A 20,655-nucleotide genomic window follows, 5' to 3' on the forward strand; every position below is an offset into this window, starting at 1 on the left:
TTTGCTACAATGGCCGGACTGGGCGGCGGTCCTTATCGTCAATTTACAACGAAATACTACGAAACAAATATCCAGATAGAGATCAAGAAATGAGCCAGTCATTTCTTTGAATAGTTGAAAAAAAAAATACTAGTATACAGCAAACAGAGAAGAATCTCCCCTATAGTTGTTTGCCCGATAGCGGAGACGTAAGTGTCTCGCCCGGTGTAGAACTCCAGGAACCCCCAGTACTCCGTTGAACCTTTCCATAACTGCGTCGCCGGCCGGATTTGGACTTGGTGGTCCGATGCCGCCTTGACTGGTCGAGTCTATCGATAGCCCATGCCAATGTCAATAACGACTCCCAACTCAGTCGGCCCTCCGGGGCGTCGACCGACCGAGTCTGCGCGGAGAAACGCTCACTAACCGCTAGCTGCAATGCTCTGCCCGTCGCATCGCGAAGTGGACGCGCCAAGGCTGGGCTGCACGCTAGCAGTCGAGTGAGAAGTTTCATCCGGAAGACCGGTCGAGTCGGCACCTTCGAGGGCGACTGACTCGGGGTCGAAATCAACCAAAGAATCAAAGGGAAATGCTGATAGATCTCCTCCGTCGAGAGGGCCAAAGGCAAACCCGTCTTCAGGGAAAGAAGGATTTGACTCAGCGGGTGAATCACCGTGGAATAGGCGGCGGAAGTCATCGTCAGAAAGAGGAGCTGCAACGTCATTTGCAGCGTCAGATTCGACGCTCGAGAGGTCGAATAGAGGGAGGGCAGTTCCAGCTCCTTCGAGGCCGGCGACGGACACTGCAGGTCGCACAACACCGCTGCAGGATGTTGTGTCACGTCGGAGGCCTCAGCCAGAGTGGAAGGTTTGAGGGTCGGGGAGTAGTCGGTGGCGGAGGGTGTGGGGAAGGGGATACGTTCCATGGGGAGATCTTCGCCTTCCTGCTTGAACAGGGTGGGCGTGAGGGTGGGGGATTCGAGAACAGGGGAGCCCTGCTTGGGGGTGCTGCTGCGAGAGCCGCGCACCTCAGCGGAGAGCTGAGCCACTTGTTGAGAGAGGCGGTTGTTCTCCGCCTCCATCTGGGACAGACGCTGGATGAGGAACTGGTTTTGTTGTTCCATGCGGATCTTTTCGGTCTCTAGCTTCTCCATCTCGAGACGCTTGCGTTCGCGGGAAGTCTGAGCCGCAGCGCGATTCCGGAGAACGCGCTCGATCCGCCTTTGTTCCTTCTCGTCATCTGTCTTGGCACGTTTTCTGAAATGATCAGTGAAGGTCCTTTCTGGCATGAAGGGAGGGGCAGAATGTACCGTGGTGGGAGGTTGGTCTTAGGCACAGGGAGTTCCTGACCCCAGGACTTTCTCTTCTTCGCGGGCTTTTTCTCATCTTCCAGGATGTCCTCCGGCTCAGGCGAGTCCAATGATGTATCCGCGGGGGACACAGTCAAGTGGAGCTCGGGAGACGGGGATGCTGATAATGACTCCATCGGGTTGATTGTGTCTGTCATGGTGGATGGCCGGTGCCAGTCTTGAGGGGGAAATGACTTTCTATTGAAGCGTAGTCAAAGGCCACGCTGTCATCACGAACAGGCACCGGGCAATCCAAGCAATCCGGGGAAGGTGTGAGTCAGCGCGAGAAGGACACTTGTTCCTTGGGGTGAATGGGCTGCAAGCGGGCGAAGGCCACGGTTTAAGTAGAGGCCAGCGTGGTCTCACCCTAATTCATCCCTGGTCCGAGTGGGGGCCATCACCGGAGGTCTCGGGTACTTCTCCCACCATAGTGAACAACGTGTGGAAGCAAGTACCTTTTACTCGTCAGCCTAGCCCCCCCCTGCGCCCCTGGATTCCACGGTTCGCTCGGGGTTTCAGCTTGTGTCTCGTCTCACGTACACGTACGCAGTACACACACACACACACACAGAGAGAGTGATACTTATGAATCCTTCCTGGCCCCAGCTTCTTAAGGCCCCCAATCTGATGTTTGGCGTGATCCTGATCCTTATCCTCGTATACATAGTAGCGCTATACCCTCACACCTTACACCTCGCACCTCGCACCTCGCACTCTACAGCCCTACTGAATTCCCAAGGATACCCCCTTTCTTCCACTTCTCACCGAGTCTCCCTACTCCGTACTGTGTGTGTATCTGGAACGCAGTGGACCCCCCTGTTGCGCACGTCAAGTCCAAGTTCCAGCCCCGGAGATTCGGAGAATGCCCCCATCGCCACCCTGATCCTCCGGCCCCTGTTGGCCGCTTGGAATGCACCTCCTGAACCAGGCCCCCTATTTGCATGCACATTGGCGGAGTTCCCTCCCCCACCGAATGGCGTCGAACAATACGGAACGCGCGGAGGGGCTGGATCCGTCGTGGCTGAGCCCAACTCATCAAGAAAAGGAGTGACCCCTCCTACTCGATGAGTTCAATTATTCTTAGATGCTTTTTCTTTTTTATTAGAATCAATCATCCTGCAGGTTATGCCGACTCCACCTTCCACCTTCCAGGCACCAGGGGAAATCCCAATGACGCATACGCAACCCGCAGCACGCAGCACAGCACGCAGCACGACAGTCAGTCAGAGTACGGAGTACCTAGGTGTCTTAAGCATTGACCCCGTCGGAGTCCGTACAATCGTAGTATTCGTATGTCGCATCGCACTGGTCTACCTTGGCGCCAAAAGGCCCGTTCCTATAATTTAACCTTTGCCGAACGCCTGTCAACCCGTTTTGACATAAGGTGTCAAGTGCATGAGACTATGTATGCATTTCGCGTATGATATGCCAATGATCTACATTCCATGCATCCACACCTGCCAGGCTACAGCTAGGTAATGACTCCTCATATGCAGAAAACTCCCCTGATACATTAACGCCAATACATCTATTCTTCCCCTGACACGCACATCATCCGGTATCAACATATCCGCCTAGCCCAACTATTCCCCGAAAGGCCAAGGATCGCTATGCTTTGTGGTCCCTGACTATGTAAAGCGGGTTGACTTATATTATATCTTGACTACATACGTACCCGGGCCTGATGGAGGCTCCCACTCTGTATGGCCGGACCAGGGAGATAATCTAGAGTCGCTTTTCTGAAACACCCCCTAAAGACGTGTTACATACGCCCGGGAAGACAGGCTATGACCGCCCTTTTGGAAGGACCTACATCAAATAAAGGATTAGCCTGCGACATGTTTCTGCAGAATATCTCACGTTTAAACAATCCTTGAGAAATTTTTCCGATGATCCCTCCTCCAATTCGAGTTGGCTTGTCACATGCATATATGTGCATGAATGCATCTTCGGGGTATCCCCAGACATATCGCAGGGACACCTCACTAGATGCTTGTATTACCTGAGTATTATCTTAGGCAAGTTCGAACCGGTTCACGTAGAGTATTTCCTAATTACCCCCAGTCCAGCAGCCTATACAACTAGCACATCAAAGCCTATTGATTCTATTACCGCCTCGTCACAAGTATAACCTATGTCCGTTGCAGCCTGTAGCCAATCCCCACATAACGGGGAATGCGGGACTACACTTCAGATGAAGCCATACAAAGTCCCGATTAAGCAGTTTTCTTCATGCCCAGGAGATGCAGGAAAAATTGCTACTTCAAACGATCCAGAGGGGTTGTAAAGCTGTCTACAGCCTGCGCATGAATGATGCTGGGGCAATTGAGGATTCCAGAGATGTCAAACTCATGATGAAGAGGCTTCCGTGCTAGATACAGCGAACGAAGGTATTTGCGCGGATCGCCTTTTTCTCTCTCTTTGTCTCTTCAACAGGCAGGTTCATCCTCATTCTTAGCAGAGGCTGCCTCATGGTTGTCGTTGGTCTCCTCGGTTTTCGTGGCAGGTCTTCGACATAAAGGACGAACTGCTAGTGAAGGATTGGGGTGATTCTCGAGTGATTCTCGAATGATGCTCGAATGCATACCTCTCAGGTGCCATTGCATGCCGGACTGGTGTTTTTATTCTTGGTGCCCCGTTGACCGGGTTGACCAGCCTGGATTTGTGCATTCTCTGTCGTTTTCTGATCCTCAAGAGTGCGTCATTTTATTTGGAGGTGATAATTTTTTTGTTATAAATGATAAAAACCCATATCCCTTTCTCCCCTAGAAGAGTGCTTCAATTTCGCATATAATCAGTTTGAGCTTGCTACGGGAACTACTGGCTTTCTTTTTTTTGCTTCGTTCAAAGCCAGTGCCATTTTGCCTTTGGTCATAAGGCTCATTTAAAATATTTCTACGATTTGTATATACCTAGAGCTTTTTAAATGGTGGCAATTATGACAGGGCACTTTGAGGTCTTTCTCCCATAAGCAGGTACATGGTCAGGTGCCACTTCGTACCTTTGGCATCTAATAGCAAGTTACCTGTTGACGTTACGGGTCGATATACATTCGATGCACCCCCGAGCATAAATTCATTAAGAGACCCTGTGATCAAGAAGGACTACGAGAAGGTTTGCAAAATCGTTTAATGTTATGTTCGTTCGTGATCGTATTATGGCTATGACTTATCTAGGAATATTTGTCTTGAAGAACTATATTTTGGTCTTCTTGCGAACCTGTCTATTTAACGGCATTGGGAAAATAAAGAGGGAGAGACCAAGAAACGTATTACAGCTCGTTCCCCGCCATTTGCTCTCACTTTACGAGCGCGTAACTTCTCAACCAAAAAAGCCCCCAGTTTTCACCTTCGCCTTATCTTCCTTCCCTCGCCCAAGCCCCCAAGCCTTCTTAAAAGTCATGTCATTTCTCGTGCCATTTTATCAAAGAAGTTCACTGAAACATTCTTAACAATGTCTTCTGTCTCGAAGAGGACCTCCAGGGCCTTGGGTCGGACTTGACCTATTCGACAAGAACAGGCAAAGAAGCCTGACATAGCCATCAACGAGCTTACGGCAGCTGAACGCTATGCTATCTTGGTTACTGTGGTGACTACTGAGACTTGTGAGCAAGTACAGACGTCTACCACCTCTATGTGCTCATCACACCCGTGTCTAACCTATGTTGGCATAAAGTAGCCCGACTGGGAGCCTGATTGGGACAAGCTGGCTGATGTGCTCGTTTACACTCCGGGCTCGGCCAAGGCCAGCTACGCTAGCGGCAGAAAGAAGCTTGCCGCTAGCTGGAATGCCGCTAACACCGAAGGCACTTCTACAACTGAGGGGCAGCCACGGCAACCGCCATAACAAGGTTAGGCTTCAGGTTCCATCTAAAAACAAGAAGAATAAGGACCCGGATGGTAATACGGAGGATCAGAATTATGATGTCTTCCATAAGGTTCCCTGGCAAGTACATACACGCCTGTATTCACAGAGAAATATTCGCAGAGAAACAATATTGAAATGTAATTCGAATCCATGCTACCTGAACAGACCAGTCCTGATGTAAACGTACGTAACAGATGCGAAATTTGGTATTCAATTAAATAGAGGACTCATAGAGGACTAGAAGACGTTTCCCGACTGGTCAATACCATAGACCGGTGCGAATTGGGTCTTGTACTAACGTGGGCGGCATGTTGGACCAAAATAATGGTACTATCAACCTATATAAATGGGGCTATCGACTAGTGTAGGTTTTTGCTTGTCGCCAGGCGTACTGGAGCCCATGAATAGGTGATTTGTGTTTGTGAAAAGGTGGCAAAAGAGTAGGCGGCTATCGAGCTAGCGGTGCTGAATTTTGGCCGGGAAATTATTGTCATAGTGAAAAAGGGAGAGGGAGAATGATCTTTAGTCATGTTTTTTTGATTAATTTTTAACGCTTATACTTTGTGCCAATATACGATAACATCGGACTCCGTGTGGGTGCATTCTAAGCACGTAGTGAAAAATCGACCTTAGATCAAGCTCAACGCAGCCACAGTACGTCTTCGAATAAACGGCTAAACCGATATCTCTTGAGGAAAGCCTAAGAAACGCGTCCTAAAGCGGCGTCTTTTTAAATGTATCATAGCTATTTCTCGGTAAAGGTACGTTCATAAATCGGCAACCCTGTGGGGCCTCAAGCTCGGCCCCATATATGGAGACACCTTTGACATCGATTGACTACTAGCCATCTTAGGGAGCAGGGTATCGTCGAACTCTGACTCACACTTCGGAAAGATACCACGAAGTCGTAGTGTGAATCAAGAGAAGACCAGTGACTCTAGGACCCTAGGACCCCTAAAATTTGACTAGAGACGGGCCCACAGCGCCCTGATTGGGGTGGCGGAAGTCTCTTTGCCCTAAAATCTTTTGGCCCCCACGTTATTCCGCTACACCGCATCAATTATCGTCAAGGAAACGATGAAGAACTTGTAGGTCGCTAAGGGTTGCCAAGTCCCAAACTGGGGTCGATGTTCCACGCTCGAAAAGAAGGGCCCGACGTGCAGCCAATCGTTCACGTACCTGTCGCGTTTACCTCGGCTTGACTGGTTGCGCAAAGTTTGAAAGGATCTTATTTACGCGAGGCTAAACATGGTAGCATCAGGCTGCGGCTTAAAAAAACTAGGGCGATAGGGGGCCAGGGTTCTTTAAATGGAGTAGAGTCCCCTTCAGGAGACGATCTTCTTTTTTATCAATCAAGTCACTGCTGATCACTTCGCCTCCGCCTTGTGTCAATCTCACGGATCAGTCTCACAATGCATTACTCCGCTCTTTTGGTTCCTGTCCTCGCGGTCCTGGCTGCTGCCGAGAGCACAACAGTCATTGAATACTTTGCCGCCACCAAGACTGTCCCTGGACTGAGCGTCAGCGTCTCCTCCTATTCCAGCATTGTCGGCACCGTCCTTGGTACCAATTCGGCTGGAACCACCTACCGGGTCGGCTGTATGAGCGGCGCTCCCAAGTCCGACTGTAGTATCGACAAGCCGTTTACCATGTTCGCCGGTCCCGACACCCTCAGCTATTCCAAAACCTTGACAGCTGAAATTGGAGGCTACACGGGCCTCGTTGGCGAGGATGTTCAGTGCTCTTTCACTCACTCTACTGAGTCGGCTGTGTGTACCTTCAACATGGATGTTACGGTCTCTGTGGACGACACTACCACTTCCACCACGACTACCACTACCATCAGCTATCCTGAGAAGTCGGTCGTCTACGACAAGTTGACTGTGGTTGCAACCGCCACCGGTACTTCTGTAGCCTCTGGGACCGGCGCTAGCTCTACTGATGCGGCTGCTGGCCTCCACAACATTCGTGCTACCGCTGTTCCATTGGGTGCTGCGGCTGCGATTGCCGTGGCTGCGCTGTTCTAAGCGTATCTCTTCTGTCTTTTTTTTCTCTTTTTCTTTTTTGCAAATCTTGTTTATGGGAACATTCACGCATGAGCATATTGGACACGACATACATAATTTACACATTCACATAATACAGTTTTACGAGCTTGAACGCAATGCATTTACTTCTGATAGTGGCTGTGTTTATTTCAATTGTGGCCTAGGCGCGTGAAAAGAGGGATTTACTGGGAAAAAGTATTCACAAGGCTTTTGCTTTTGGTCCGTAGACCCTGTGGTAATCTATCGACTCCACTAGTTCCGATAACAGGGGAATAATATGCACAAATAACACAATAAACGCCATCCATCAAGTACGTGCTCATGACCAGGTCGTAGGTGGTATATGCAGGGGAGTTTTGAAGACAAAGGAAAGAAGACTGTGAGAGATCTTTACATATCCATGTCCATAGTGTCGTCGCCGGCATCGAGGGCATCCTGCCTCTCGGGATCAGGGACAACCACTCCCCGGCCACGACCGGCGAGCAGTTCACGTCTGACTTCAGGCCCAATATCCTTATGTCCGCGGACCAAGAGAAGATCGAGAAGTGCTTCACGCTGGTCTTCGGTGATGTCGTTACGATATCGCTGGGCAAATACCAACAGAGACTGGTGCCACAGAACTGGGAGCCGGTAGGCCTTGCTGCTACCGGCATTACCCATCGAGGTATCCTCGGAGGGGTCAGCGGCACGGAAGCGCAGGAAATGGAATACCAGAGCGTCAATGACCTTGTACGGCAGGGCATACTTCTTCTCCAGGAAGACTCGGATGAACATGTTGACGGCACCGGTCTCCTCGTGAGAACGGCTCGACATCTCAGCTGACAGGTCACACATGCGGAGCAGCGCCGCAGCAGAGTGCAACACGGGGATAGAAACACGAGCAATCACTGACGAGACAATGTGTGCCTCACGCAGGGTGCAGGTGCCGCTGGAGACAAGAGGGAAAAGCAGACCCTTGAAGAAACAGGCAGGCTTGTAGAGCGCCTTGCGCAATGAGTTGTAGGTGTGAACATTGAGCTTCTTAGTCTCGTGGATCTCCTCGCGAACGCGGTCCAACAGAACGGTCGCAATAAACTCTTGGGCCACGTGAGGCTTGGACGAGATAAAAATTCGGGTACCGGCATAGACGGCGTTGGCGGTCCATCGCTCGGGCTGGGTAATGTCGAGAAGAGTCGGCCAGTTGGGAACGGACGGAAGAATCTTGAAAGGCTTGGGAAGGGGACCGGACTTGTAGCGCGAGAGGATCATGCCAACCCTGTAGTTGCAAGTTAGCGAAGTCCTTTCAGTGCCAAATAGCTTTCACGTACTTCTCAAAAACCTCCACAGCCTTGGCCGGGATCTGAACGGCATCCTCCGCAACGCCACCGCCTTGAATGCGCGTGGGGTCAGCATGTTGGCCAGCCTGCTTGGCTTCATGCTCTGCGATCTTCTCCAAAATCAAATCTGCAAGGTTCGTAGTTTGACCCTGGGCGGAAGAATCTCGAGCACCGCCAAAAATGGGGTCCGACTCGTGGCCACCGGGAATAAACTTGTTGAACATGTCGAGGTCATTGGGATCAACCTCCTACGGTCATGTTAGATTTCTCCACAAGCAGCCTTATAGATCTGACGATTCCTTACCAATTCCTCAACTTCCTCGTCAACCCAGTCATCGTTCTCAAACTTCTCGTCATCCGACAGCGGCTCGTCCTCGAAACGGGTATCAAATTCGAAAGCAGCGTTCTGCTTGGGCTCCGCGGTACCCATGGCAAGCTTTTGTTCAGCGGCATCCTCGTCTGCTAATTCCTGACCCATCTGCAGAATGTTGCGCGACATCTTCGCATCAACATAGCGCTGTCCGCTCTCGCCATTTTCGTCTCCATCCGACTGGTGCTTGCCCTTCTTGCTGCTCTGTGTCCGGAGGTGCCCCACGGCACTGATATCCTCTGCAAGAGGATTGTGTCTGCGTGCCGCGGCAGCACGGGAGCTAGTGGCTTTGGGCATAGTGAGACTGTTCTCTACTCAGATAATCCGAAATCAAATAGAAAGGAAACCTGCTGGACTGCCTAGAGATGTGTACCACGAACCGGCATTCAGTTGTGTGTAAATTTTGGTGTCATGTGATCTAATCAGTTATTTTTTCTGCCAGGCGGAGAATGTTTATCTCCACCGCCATCCCGCAATTCACCGCCCTGATGCCGATGATTTTCTGCCGCGCGGCGCCTGGCTTTCTCAGGACCGCGTGCTTTCCCCAGGACAACGCAGTGCTCATTGTCTTCTCTGCAGCTGTGACTTTTATTCTTGAAGCTGTGATAACTTGGGTGTAAATTTCAGCTGCAAGCTCCAAGAAATTTCGCTTTATAGCTTGCGCTTGTGCCTCTTGAGAAAGCTCCGTGATTAAGCCGATTAATTGCGCGCGCACGAATTGAGGTTGGTAAGCTCCAGTCATCACTTCCTTGATATTAAATTGATCCAGCTACTTTTCGGGGGGAAGGCTCCAAATGGTCATTTGAGAGCTTCATTCGTTGGCTGACAGACAACTCGTAGGAGCTTCCGTCAATCCGATAACTCATATTCCGTAACGACCTTTCAAGACGCCCCTGCGTTCCACCTCTCTACTTCTTCCTGTCGGCTTACTGGTATCTGAAATACCACTATGGCATCTGGCCAAGCCCTCGGGTCCTCTGCACCATCTTCGAACATCAACTCCCCCATCATCCCCCCCGGCAATGGCCCTTTCCTGAACGGTGCATTATCAGATTTGAATTCGCGATCCTCTCCAGCACCGGCAAGTAACCTTTCCGCACAGGGGGACAATGCTCGCGCAAAGCGGAATAAGCGTGATAGTCGCAAGAAGCGCGAAGCCAAAGGCTTGGATACTGAAAATGCACCGCCTCCCAAGAAGCGTGCAGCCGCCGCAAGCACCGCCATTCCCAGCTCAGGCTTGTCTATGCTCCGCCCATTGCTACTCGCTGAACCCTTTCAAATGGATAAATTTCCTCCGCGGCCACGCCAAATGAATCAGGTCTGCAGGAAGACATCTAGCGTGCTGGGTCAAAGCTGGGACTTCTACGAAGTGGTTGATAAACTCACCAATAAGAATGGGTTCCGATATAGCTATGCTATTGCCGATCAGGGCTTCCCGCATATTAAGTATCGGCAAACTGATGTGAGACCCTATCATGCCCGTTTCAGCTTTGAGGACTCTCCTACGGCCATTTATTTCTCCGAGGATGCCAGGGCCATGACTACCAACGATGCGTGGCACACTGCCCGAGCAAACGTCTGCGCTCGAGAGGGCTCATACTATTACGAGGCACGAATAATCAGTGGTGTCTCTCCCCAAGGCGCTCCACAGAATGGGTCCAGCACTCCATCCCGTGGCCATGTCCGACTTGGATTCGCACGTCGCGAGGCAGATTCCGATGTCAACGTCGGTGTCGACTGCTACGGTTATGGAATCCGTGATGTTAATGGCGAAGTCGTCAATCGCATGCGGTGCGAGTTCTTTTTCCCAAAGGGCGAATCCATTAATGAAGGCGATGTAATTGGCATGTTTATTACCCTTCCGTCTTTAGCTATCCACACAAAAATAGTTCAGGGCACCTACGATCCCGCTATAGATGGTGATGGCTCAGATCCTGCATCCGGGGTTCCTACTGCTACCAACATCATCCGAGACCGCATTCCTTTCCACTCTAAGTCCGATGACTTTTGTTGGCAAGTGTCTAACGTTTTTTCCACCAAACACCTCCGCGACTACGCTTTCAATCTGAAAGAAACTCCCACATTCGGCCCTCCTTCGCCTTACAACAGCGAAGACCCGTCCTTACGCACACTGCCTGGATCTAGCATCACTATCTTCAAGAATGGTGTTAGGATGGGCACACCCTTCAAAGAGCTCTACGCTTTCCTTCCGCCGGCGAGTCGACTTGCTAATGGCACAAACAACCTCGGTATTGGAGAGCGTGAGAATGCCGACGATGGCATGATTGGTTACTATCCAGCTGTGAGCTGCTACGGCGGCGGTGCAGTCGAGTGCCGCTTTGAAGGCCCATGGTGGGTTGGCCCCCCTGACAGCACGGAGAATGGCGAGCCGATTCTACCAATCGGCGATCGATTCAACGATCAGATCGTCGAGGATGTGGTCGCAGATATTGTGGATGAGGTTGAGGCCATGTTCACATGGGGCGGTGTTGATGGTGACGTGATTGGCGGCGAGATGGATGGTGCTGTCGGAGGCTCTGAGGTGCTTAAAGGAGGCGTCGGTGCTGCCCTGGATTCCACAGTTTCAGGCCTCGGGGCCTCTGAATCTGCCGCCAACAGTAACCAGGCAACACCTGCTGCCACGGGGGACGCTGCTACAGGAAATCTAGCATTAGAGGATACTATGAGTATCGGGATAGCTGGTACTCCTCTTCCCGCAGCCGATGTCCCGGCTGTCGGGGCCGATGAAGATGTTGAGATGACTTGAAGATCCAAAAGGGCCAGGTTGCTCTGAGTAAAAAGGCAGAACGACATAGCTATAGGGTCTGGCAAAGCGTTCAAGGGGGTTCTCATTACTTTTCATTGATACCAACTTTTTAACAAATCCTGAACTATGCACTTGTTCTTTTCCATAAAAGGTACGGCCATAGAGTTGGGCGATCTTTTCTGAAAATCGGGTGACGATGAAGATGGATTGATGTACAGAATATGGTATCGTTGTAGTTTTACAAATATGGAACAGGTTGAGCCAGGAATGGCATGCTATAGGCTCTCAAAATCTTTTGCCCTCAAGCAATTCTCCAACCTTCATGACCAACTCGTCATCTCCGTACTGGCCCACGACTTGGATTCCAGCAACGTCACCAGCGCTCGAGTTATGTGAAGACTGAGAGGTTGTCACCGGGACAGAGATAGCTGGCAAGCCCGCGAGACTGGCGGGGACCGTAAAGACATCGTTGACATAGGCATCCAAAGGCGATGAACCACTAGAGGGCCCCGTCACGTCGAACAGTCGTGGCGGCGATGACGGCGCAGTGGGACATACAAGAATATCGATCTGTTCTGCACCGAGACGAGTGTCCTGAACTGCAGCCAATGGATGCTCAGCAGCGAATACGGCGTTGAAATCCTGCTGCACCAATCGCCGGACACGCTGTGCCTGGATGAAGTAGTTGTCCATAGCATCCGCGCTCAAGCTGAATGTGCCTAGCAGGATTCTTCGCTTCACCTCCTCGCCGAACCCGCTTCCGCGCGTGTTGGCATAGAGGTAGCTATCCGGCTGTCCGTCGCTGTCCGGTCCTTCCACACGAGTACCGTATCGCACACCATCGTACTTAGACAGGTTCGAGGATGCCTCGGCGGGGGCCAGGACATAGTATGCTGATAACGCATGCTTGGTGGCTGGTAGGGAAACAGGGTGAATGGTATGTCCTTGCTCCTGCAAATATGCCAGGGACAGTAGCCAGGCACGGCGAACTGACGGTGTGAGCTCGGAGATATTGTATTCTATCGGGACTCCGATTCGGAGAGGAGTTGAGGTCAATCGAGAGGCGAGTTGAGGGGCCTGGAGCTGGGACAGAATCCGTGACCTTGTGAAGGTAGAGAGACTGGTTGGGTCGCGCTCGTCGTGCTGATTGAGGATACGGAAAATATCCTGAACAATAGACGTCTTATTTCCTAGAATTCCAACCGTGTCCAGAGAGTTGGCGTATGCGACCACGCCCCATCGTGATACTAGCCCATAGGACGGCTTGAAGCCAACGGTCCCCGTGTATGCAGCAGGAAGTCGGACGGAGCCTCCTGTATCTGTTCCAAGTGCACTGTAGTATTCCAAATCCAGTCAATGGCCATTTCTAGGTCCCGTTATATGTGCGCGGTACTCACGCATAGCATTGACCTGCTGCGACGGCTACCGCGCTCCCGCCAGAGCTGCCACCCGCGGAGAGATCATGTCCGCTACCATCCCGTCGCGAGTTCTTCACAGGTCCAAATCGCGAATTGGTAGAATGTGACCCCATTCCAAACTCATCCAGGTTGGTCTTACCAGCTACGACCGCCCCAGCATTCTCTAATTGTTCGATCACTGTGGCATTGAATGGGCTAGTGAATTTGCTTAGGATGCCCGAGCCACACGTCGTTGGAAGGTCGCGCGTGCAGATATTATCTTTAATGGAGATCAAACAGCCATCGATAGGGGATTTGGGAGCTCCTGTTCCAGCAATCTTCTGTTAGTCGTGGGACACTAATTGAGATTTGGCAGCGCACCTTGCTCACGACGCTTGTCTGCTTGCTTAACACGGTCCAACCACTGCCCCGCACGGGGCAATGGTGTTATGAAAGTATTGAACCCATGTGCATGTTGGTTAGCGATGTATTTCTCTGCTTCGCGTAGAAGGGACATTTAGAATCGTGAGTCGTGAATAAGTGTCGAGCGCGGGTGGAAACCGATAAACCGATATCTAGGTGGCCCGTGCTCCTACGTGGCAGTGATCTATGAGAACCTGCTTCTATGTTCATCGAAGCAATTGCAGTACTATCATAGGTTTTAGGTGTGGATTTATTCTACAAGGCTTCCAAGGTCTCTTGGTCTGGTGTTCATTGCAAGTTAAAAGGTGAGGCTGATCGTTTCCACGATTATATTCAGTCAACCGTAGCCCTGGTAATCTGATAAGCATACTTAACTCCCTTCTTATCTAGCGCTGAGACGTTAGTTGTCTATTCTCAATTTCAGACGAGCCGATAATAACTTCAGTTGTCTGTATATGAGCACCCGTGGGTCGATATCGGCTCTCAATGTCTTCAGAGCTTCCAAGATTTTAGCTAAGATGGAACCCTGACCCTGTCCAAGATTTTGAAAAGAGTGTCAAAGTAAGCAGATGTGTATATGGTCCTAAAGGATCTTTGGTGTTCAAGCGAAAAAGCCCGTTGTATATGATCCAAAATGGACCTCGGGAGCCGAAGCCGAGCTACCTAGCAAGCCGCGAAGTCGAGATTACAATCAAGAGAAAGGGATAATGACTAAAGGATCAGTTTTTGAAAGGGTCCTGAAAAGATGGAAACATTAAAACAAAGTCTTATACCGTGGGGTATACTTCCAAGCGGGAAGGGAAATAGCCTTGCAGCTTCCTTCGGGCCGAGCTCAATCGCCAGATGGACGTCATCCTCCCATTCCCTCCCACCATTTTTCTTCCACCAACTATCCAACCTATACTCAAAATGTTGTCGCGTGGTATCCTCAGAGCTGCAGCCAACGGTGCTCGTGCCTCCGGTGCCGCTCGAGCTGCGACTTTCCCGATCGCCGGCAAAGCTCAATGCGCCAGCTCCACAATTTCCGTCAATGGCCGAAGGTGCATCTCCATGTACGGCTACACTCAGGCTAAGGCATTGATCTACTCGAAATACGGCGAGCCAAAGGATGTTCTCAAGTATGATTAGCTCCCGTGAAGCTCATCAGTCCATGAACTGACCACTCTTCAGCCTTCACAAGCATTCGATCTCCGCTCCGCATGGTACCCAGGTCAACCTCCGTCTTCTCGCTGCGCCTATGAACCCAGCCGATGTCAACCAGATCCAGGGTGTATACCCTAGCAAGCCTCCGTTTGAGACTGCGCTGGGAACCGTTGAGCCGTCGGCCATAGGTGGTAATGAGGGAGCGTTCGAGGTTATTTCAACGGGCGCGGGCGTTAAGAACCTGTCCAAGGGCGATTGGGTCATCATGAAGCGCACTGGCCAGGGAACTTGGAGGACACATGCTCAGATGGACGAGTCACAGCTTATCCACATCGAGAACAAGGAGGGCTTGACTCCCATCCAGATCGGTACTGTCAGTGTCAACCCGGTTACCGCGTACCGGATGATTCGTGACTTCTGTGAGTGGGACTGGATGCGCGCTGGCGAGGAATGGATGATCCAGAATGGTGCCAACAGTGGCGTCGGACGCGCTGCTATCCAGTTGGGCCGTGAGTGGGGTATCAAGACTCTCAATGTTGTCCGCCAGCGGAAGACGCCTGAGGAGACGGAGGCCCTCAAGCAGGAACTCAAGGATCTGGGTGCTAACGTCGTCGTGACGGAGGAAGAGATGTTGAACGGTGGCTTCCGGGATATGGTCAAAGAGGTTACTCGTCAGGGCCGGGAGCCCATTCGTCTGGCTTTGAACTGTGTCGGTGGAAAGAATGCCACAGCTCTGGCGAAGACTCTGGCTCCGGACTCGCACATGGTGACTTACGGAGCCATGTCGAAGCAGCCGGTTGCGCTCCCCTCTGGCATTTTGATCTTCAAGAACCTCGTGTTTGACGGATTCTGGGTCTCCAAATGGGGTGACAAGAACCCCCAGCTCAAGGAGAACACCATCAACGATGTGCTCCAGCTTACTCGTACAGGTCGCTTCAAGGATATTCCTGTCGACAACGTCGAGTGGAACTGGAAGTCCGAGGGCCCCCAACTGGCCGAGAACGTGCAAGGCACTCTGGGTGGCTACCGCAGTGGAAAGGGTGTTTTCACCTTCACCGGCGGCGACGAGTAAAAGAACTCGATGTACCATATGTTCAGGTAGTTTATCTACATAGGCGTTCTATGCCTACTGTGTTGCCAGTGGCTTGCATATCCGATCCGAAAAAGAAACGAAGTGTAGTGAACTGATAATCTCTCATGTTACATCTCGAGGTCATTAAGACTATACACATTAGTGGATTACTCGCACTTCCAGTGCTTCTTCACCCACGCTAAAAGCAAATCCGTCAGTGTCGTCGACGGCATGTACACCTCACTATCCTTGAAGAAATCAACATCAAGGCTAGCAAATTTGGCAGCCATCGCCAAGTGCGGCTGGATGAACTCAATGTAAATGAGATCGACCGTCTCCGGAACCCCCGACTTGTCGGCTGACAGCAACGCTTGGATACAGTTGGGAACTTCATAGAAGGAAATGGGCGAATGAACGGTGTCATCTCCATCGGTGCCTGCATCATCCTTGGTCGTATATCCCGGCAGAATCTTCTCATCTAGTCTGTCGACTGAGAGAGGAGCTTGATGTGAGCCAGCTATGTTATAGACTGGCTGCGTTTCCAAATCTTCTTCAACAACCTCAGTAGTGAAGTATGCCGCCCGGGCAAGGTTTTCAGGACATGGCAAAGGGGAGAGCTTTGAGCCTGACTCGAGCGTCTCTAGGACCTTAGGCTGCTTGTTAAGGACCTCCATAATCAGTTGTACCTTTTCATAAGGAACGTCCTTAACGTAGCGGAAACTGTTGGTAAATGGTGATATGGTCCATATGGTATCTTGCGTGAATTCGCCCTTGAAGATATCGAATCGCATGGCACCCGTATTCAATATGGCCACTGAAGGGACCTCACCCCGAGATTCATCTTTAAGAGAATCGGGCAGCACCCTGGTCTGCAGCCACGTGAAAACACTATTTGGGTTTGGGTATGGGACTCGGGATGTCCAGAGGGTTCGCGGGACACAGCCATGAACATGATCCAGTCGAAGAGCACTTCGGGATTCAGTAATGAGCTGAGAAACGTTGAGGCCATTTTCAGTCGGGAAGGACTCTTCATCCAGGCCAGTATGATGGTAAAAAGAGTAAAGATTGTTATCGATGTATCGTCGCTTGAAAACGGGGCTTGATGCTGCACTTGACTGATCACCGGTAGAAAGACCGTCGATCGAGGTGAAACCGATTGTCTCCATGAACCGGCCACTGGCAAGAGCGAAGGCCTTGGAGTCGTATTTCGCATAGTCGCGAATATGCTCGTGTCCGCCAAAAAACTGGATCGGAGTGTCCCAGCGGATTCTTCGAATCTCTTCAAAGATGGCCCAATATTCAGGTGAATGCGCCGGGACGTGGCCAGCGACTAAAAAAAGATCGACCTCTTTATCCCGAATGGCCTCCTGGAACCAGTCCTCTTTGATGGTCTTCTCCACTGGCTGAACCACAGTATTATTATAATTGCCAGTAAAATCAAACAAGAAGCCGAACGCTACGATGCGGATGCCCTGTTTCTTAGTGGTGAACTTCTTGAATCGCGGGGCGAGCGGAACTAGTTCGTTAGTTTCGGGATGACTGATATCGATATTGGAGGCAAGGTATTTGCCCCGGAAATTAGGAACAGTGCTCAGAAATTCGGCCTCCGACGTGTTCTGTTTGTAAAGTTCATGGTTTCCCGATGTGATCACATCGATGTGTTGATGACGGAGGATCTCCGAGAGAAAGATGCCTTTGGGCTCGGACGAGTCATAGAGACCGTTGCCCTCGACGCGATCTCCGGTATCAATGACCAGCAAATCTTGGCCCTGCGCCTCGGCCTTTTCCCGCATGCGCGTCGCGAACGAAACATAGTCCCCCCAGTCCGCCGAGTAGGAAGGTCTGCGACGCGCATCAGTCTATTTTAGAGCTAACAGCAGAGAAATCCCAGAACATACTCCTCTAAATGGCCGGCTAGCCAGCCATGGGTATCGGTAGTATGAAGGAAATTCAGTTGTCCGAACTCGAGAGCTCGTAGGGGAGCGGAGATGGGAGCGGGCGCGGAGGGCTGAGCGGCGAGCGCCGACGGGAAAGAGACGATCCAGGGCAACACCGCCAGGAACAGGGTGGATAGCCCCCTGGGAGAGCAAGTCATTGAGAGAACTGTCCCTCTGTTTGGTGATAGAAACTAGAATCTGGTGAGAATCTGGTGAGAGAAAGAGAGAAGCCAAGATAGAAGCAAGGATATAGCTATAGAACGAGTAACTTGGGGAAGCTCTTACGGTTACGGAAGGAGCTGCCGGTGAGATGCTGACTCAGCGCCCAACATCTTCGGATTTGCATCTCAAAGATTCAAGCGCGATCTTCCCGTTTCCCCAACCTTGAACTTTTGGTCTTCAATCGCATCTGCGGTTTTATTGAACCTTGCGGACCTTTCAATTGTTGCTTCCTTTCCTTCTCTCCCTTCGACTTCCATCTTCATTCTCCGCCATGGCCGCTCCCCGTCTTTTCCGCCCAGCGCTCGCTTCGCGCCTGGCTTCCACCCCTCTTCGCTCTGCCTTCACCAAGTCGTGCGCTCCTTCATTCATTCGCGCTCGTGGATATGCTTCGGAATCCGGCACTAAGGAGGTCACGGTCCGTGACGCTCTGAACGAGGCTCTGGCCGAGGAGCTGGAGCTCAACCAGAAGACTTTCATTCTGGGTGAGGAGGTCGCACAGTACAACGGAGCGTAAGGAAATCTTCTTCATTCTCCGAGATGGAAGAATGGTATTGTCTGGTCAAAGACCCTTATCGCTGACCTGGATCTCTTTCCCGCAGTTACAAGGTGACACGAGGACTCTTGGACCGCTTCGGCCCCAAGCGGGTTATCGATACCCCCATTACTGAAGCCGGTTTCACTGGTATCGCCGTTGGCGCTGCTCTGGCTGGTCTGCACCCCATTGTGAGTGATTCCGAAGCCTAAAATCGAGAAAGAGAAGACCCGGGAACTAATTTGTTGACTCCCGTTCTAGTGCGAGTTCATGACCTTCAACTTCGCTATGCAGGCCATCGATCAGATTATCAACTCCGCCGCTAAGACTCACTACATGTCCGGTGGTATCCAGCCCTGCAACGTCACTTTCCGTGGCCCCAACGGCTTTGCCGCCGGTGTCGCCGCTCAGCACTCCCAGGATTACTCTGCCTGGTACGGCAGCATTCCCGGTCTCAAGGTCGTCTCCCCCTGGAGCTCCGAGGATGCCAAGGGTCTCCTGAAGGCTGCTATTCGTGACCCCAACCCCGTCGTGGTTCTCGAGAACGAGTAAGTGGTGACTCGGATAACTTTTTTTTTTTTTTTGGGGGGGGGAGATCGATACGGGAAACTAACACGGCAATCTTAGGCTTATGTACGGCCAGGCTTTCCCCATGAGCGAGGCCGCCCAGAAAAACGACTTCGTCCTGCCCATTGGTAAGGCCAAGATCGAGCGCTCCGGCAAGGACCTCACCATCGTCTCTGTCTCCCGCTGTGTCGGCCAGTCCCTCACCGCCGCCGCCGAGCTCAAGCAGAAGTACGGTGTTGACGCCGAGGTTCTCAACCTGCGTTCCATCAAGCCCCTTGATGTCGAGGCCATCATCGCCTCCGTCAAGAAGACCGGCCGCCTGATGGTCGTCGAGTCCGGCTACCCCATGTTCGGTGTTGCCTCCGAGATCATGGCTCTTGCCATGGAGTACGGATTCGACTACCTGACCGCCCCTGCCGTCCGTGTCACCGGTGCTGAGGTCCCCACTCCCTACGCTCACGGTCTGGAGAACATGGCCTTCCCCCAGGATGACACCATCGTGAAGCAGGCCGCTAAGCTCCTGCGTTTGTAAGTGGAGCGCATGAGCGCGTAATAAAACCATGTGCCTAGTACCATTTCATCTGTCTCATTTTATATTGTTTGTTCCCCCATCATGTCGTTATTTATTCTCGCCTAGGCAGATCTTGGAAAGCTGTGTACGATTACCTTCTCCGGGTCTGTGCCTCGTTCTTCACCCAGCGTAAATGCTTTGTTTGTGTCTTAGATTGATAGACATTGGAAGTTGCAAGTTTCTTTCCATTCAGATCATTGTAGATTTGTCAAAAGATTTAAGATTTAAATGGGTATTGCCGAAACGCCATGCCCTGATCCAACGCCAAAGATGCATATGGAGTATACGCACGAGTTGGTTATGTAGAAGCCTGGGTTCCTCCAAGACCGGCACACCCCGCAAAACAGCCCGTTGGCCGACGAGGGTCGTAGAATCCGCCGCCGTCTCGATCCCGCGCATACTCCTCGTCCGTATCACTTTCAGCATCCTCTCGCACTTGCTCAGGCACAGGCTTCGAGGACACGCTCGGCTGTTCTTTGACAGCAGTGTGGCCCTCTTCCTCATCGTCGTCACCCAAGACGTTCTTCTTGACCGGGGCTGCGGGACCACCTTTGACAGCTGCAAAAGAACTCTTAAAGCCACCTTTCTTGAAACCCCCTCCACTCTTCGCACCAGTAGCTCCTCCACTTGGGACTGGGCCACTGACAGGTGCATCAATGACCTTTAACCCGGCCTCCGCATCGGCCTTGCGCTCAGCGCGACGGGCCTTCTCCGCGGCATTTGGGTCGCGGGAGAGCTGTTTGAGGTCCTGGAGACGTTTACGATGTTGGTGATCATATGAAGAGATATGTGCCTCGTACTCCGGGTGTCGCGAGTATGATTTACTGCAGAGCGTGCATGTGAAGGCACTGAGCGCGGACCGCGCCGACTCGGTCTGTTCCTGTCAGTGGACGTGCCTTTGGAGGGGGAAGGATGGCTGATTATGGATCGTACTTTGGGAGCAGGATTAGTGAAGCCTCTCTAGTCACATATTAGCATGCGATCAAACAGTGAAGTGTCCAGGGGAGATACCGGCGCCATTGCTGTGAAGTGGTGGGAGAAGCAGAGTTAGGCCTATCAGAAGCGTCCCGTTGGGCGGACTCAGCAAGGCCGTCGT

At 51.6% G+C, this 20,655-nt stretch overlaps 9 protein-coding genes across 9 annotated transcripts; 4 read left to right on the forward strand and 5 right to left on the reverse strand.

Annotated features, from left to right (window-relative positions):
• Positions 1-160: 160 nt before the first annotated feature.
• hacA (transcription factor HAC1) lies at positions 161-1,485 on the reverse strand (the record flags this gene model as incomplete). Its single annotated transcript, XM_056887486.1, has 2 exons — positions 161-1,235; positions 1,289-1,485. The coding sequence occupies 2 exons, from the start codon at positions 1,483-1,485 to the stop codon at positions 161-163; spliced, it is 1,272 nt and encodes a 423-aa protein (XP_056739177.1).
• A 5,121-nt stretch (positions 1,486-6,606) lies between these two features.
• On the forward strand, positions 6,607-7,221 carry N7443_007431 (uncharacterized protein; the record flags this gene model as incomplete). The annotated part of the gene is made up of 1 exon (XM_056887487.1): positions 6,607-7,221. The coding sequence occupies one exon, from the start codon at positions 6,607-6,609 to the stop codon at positions 7,219-7,221; it is 615 nt and encodes a 204-aa protein (XP_056739178.1).
• Positions 7,222-7,632: 411 nt separating this feature from the next.
• Positions 7,633-9,225, reverse strand: N7443_007432 (snoRNA-binding rRNA-processing protein ENP1; the record flags this gene model as incomplete). The annotated part of the gene is made up of 3 exons (XM_056887488.1): positions 7,633-8,497; positions 8,550-8,806; positions 8,863-9,225. 3 exons carry the CDS (start codon positions 9,223-9,225, stop codon positions 7,633-7,635), a joined length of 1,485 nt encoding a protein of 494 aa, XP_056739179.1.
• Positions 9,226-9,877: 652 nt separating this feature from the next.
• N7443_007433 (SPRY domain-containing protein) lies at positions 9,878-11,695 on the forward strand (the record flags this gene model as incomplete). Its single annotated transcript, XM_056887489.1, has 1 exon — positions 9,878-11,695. One exon carries the CDS (start codon positions 9,878-9,880, stop codon positions 11,693-11,695), a length of 1,818 nt encoding a protein of 605 aa, XP_056739180.1.
• A 285-nt stretch (positions 11,696-11,980) lies between these two features.
• N7443_007434 (glutamyl-tRNA(Gln) amidotransferase subunit HER2) lies at positions 11,981-13,609 on the reverse strand (the record flags this gene model as incomplete). The annotated part of the gene is made up of 3 exons (XM_056887490.1): positions 11,981-13,028; positions 13,093-13,417; positions 13,474-13,609. 3 exons carry the CDS (start codon positions 13,607-13,609, stop codon positions 11,981-11,983), a joined length of 1,509 nt encoding a protein of 502 aa, XP_056739181.1.
• Positions 13,610-14,424: 815 nt separating this feature from the next.
• On the forward strand, positions 14,425-15,730 carry N7443_007435 (enoyl-[acyl-carrier-protein] reductase; the record flags this gene model as incomplete). The annotated part of the gene is made up of 2 exons (XM_056887491.1): positions 14,425-14,633; positions 14,686-15,730. 2 exons carry the CDS (start codon positions 14,425-14,427, stop codon positions 15,728-15,730), a joined length of 1,254 nt encoding a protein of 417 aa, XP_056739182.1.
• Positions 15,731-15,897: 167 nt separating this feature from the next.
• Positions 15,898-17,825, reverse strand: N7443_007436 (metallophosphoesterase family protein; the record flags this gene model as incomplete). The annotated part of the gene is made up of 2 exons (XM_056887492.1): positions 15,898-17,572; positions 17,629-17,825. 2 exons carry the CDS (start codon positions 17,823-17,825, stop codon positions 15,898-15,900), a joined length of 1,872 nt encoding a protein of 623 aa, XP_056739183.1.
• Positions 17,826-18,160: 335 nt separating this feature from the next.
• On the forward strand, positions 18,161-19,520 carry N7443_007437 (pyruvate dehydrogenase (acetyl-transferring) subunit E1 beta; the record flags this gene model as incomplete). Its single annotated transcript, XM_056887493.1, has 4 exons — positions 18,161-18,399; positions 18,489-18,612; positions 18,683-18,969; positions 19,049-19,520. The coding sequence occupies 4 exons, from the start codon at positions 18,161-18,163 to the stop codon at positions 19,518-19,520; spliced, it is 1,122 nt and encodes a 373-aa protein (XP_056739184.1).
• A 337-nt stretch (positions 19,521-19,857) lies between these two features.
• N7443_007438 (putative C2H2 finger domain protein) lies at positions 19,858-20,579 on the reverse strand (the record flags this gene model as incomplete). Its single annotated transcript, XM_056887494.1, has 3 exons — positions 19,858-20,433; positions 20,493-20,519; positions 20,571-20,579. 3 exons carry the CDS (start codon positions 20,577-20,579, stop codon positions 19,858-19,860), a joined length of 612 nt encoding a protein of 203 aa, XP_056739185.1.
• Positions 20,580-20,655: the final 76 nt, after the last annotated feature.

The sequence above is a fragment of the Penicillium atrosanguineum genome, assembly GCF_028827265.1.
Source record: "Penicillium atrosanguineum strain IBT 20685 chromosome Unknown utg000006l_segment0_segment0, whole genome shotgun sequence".
NCBI lineage: Eukaryota > Fungi > Ascomycota > Eurotiomycetes > Eurotiales > Aspergillaceae > Penicillium > Penicillium atrosanguineum.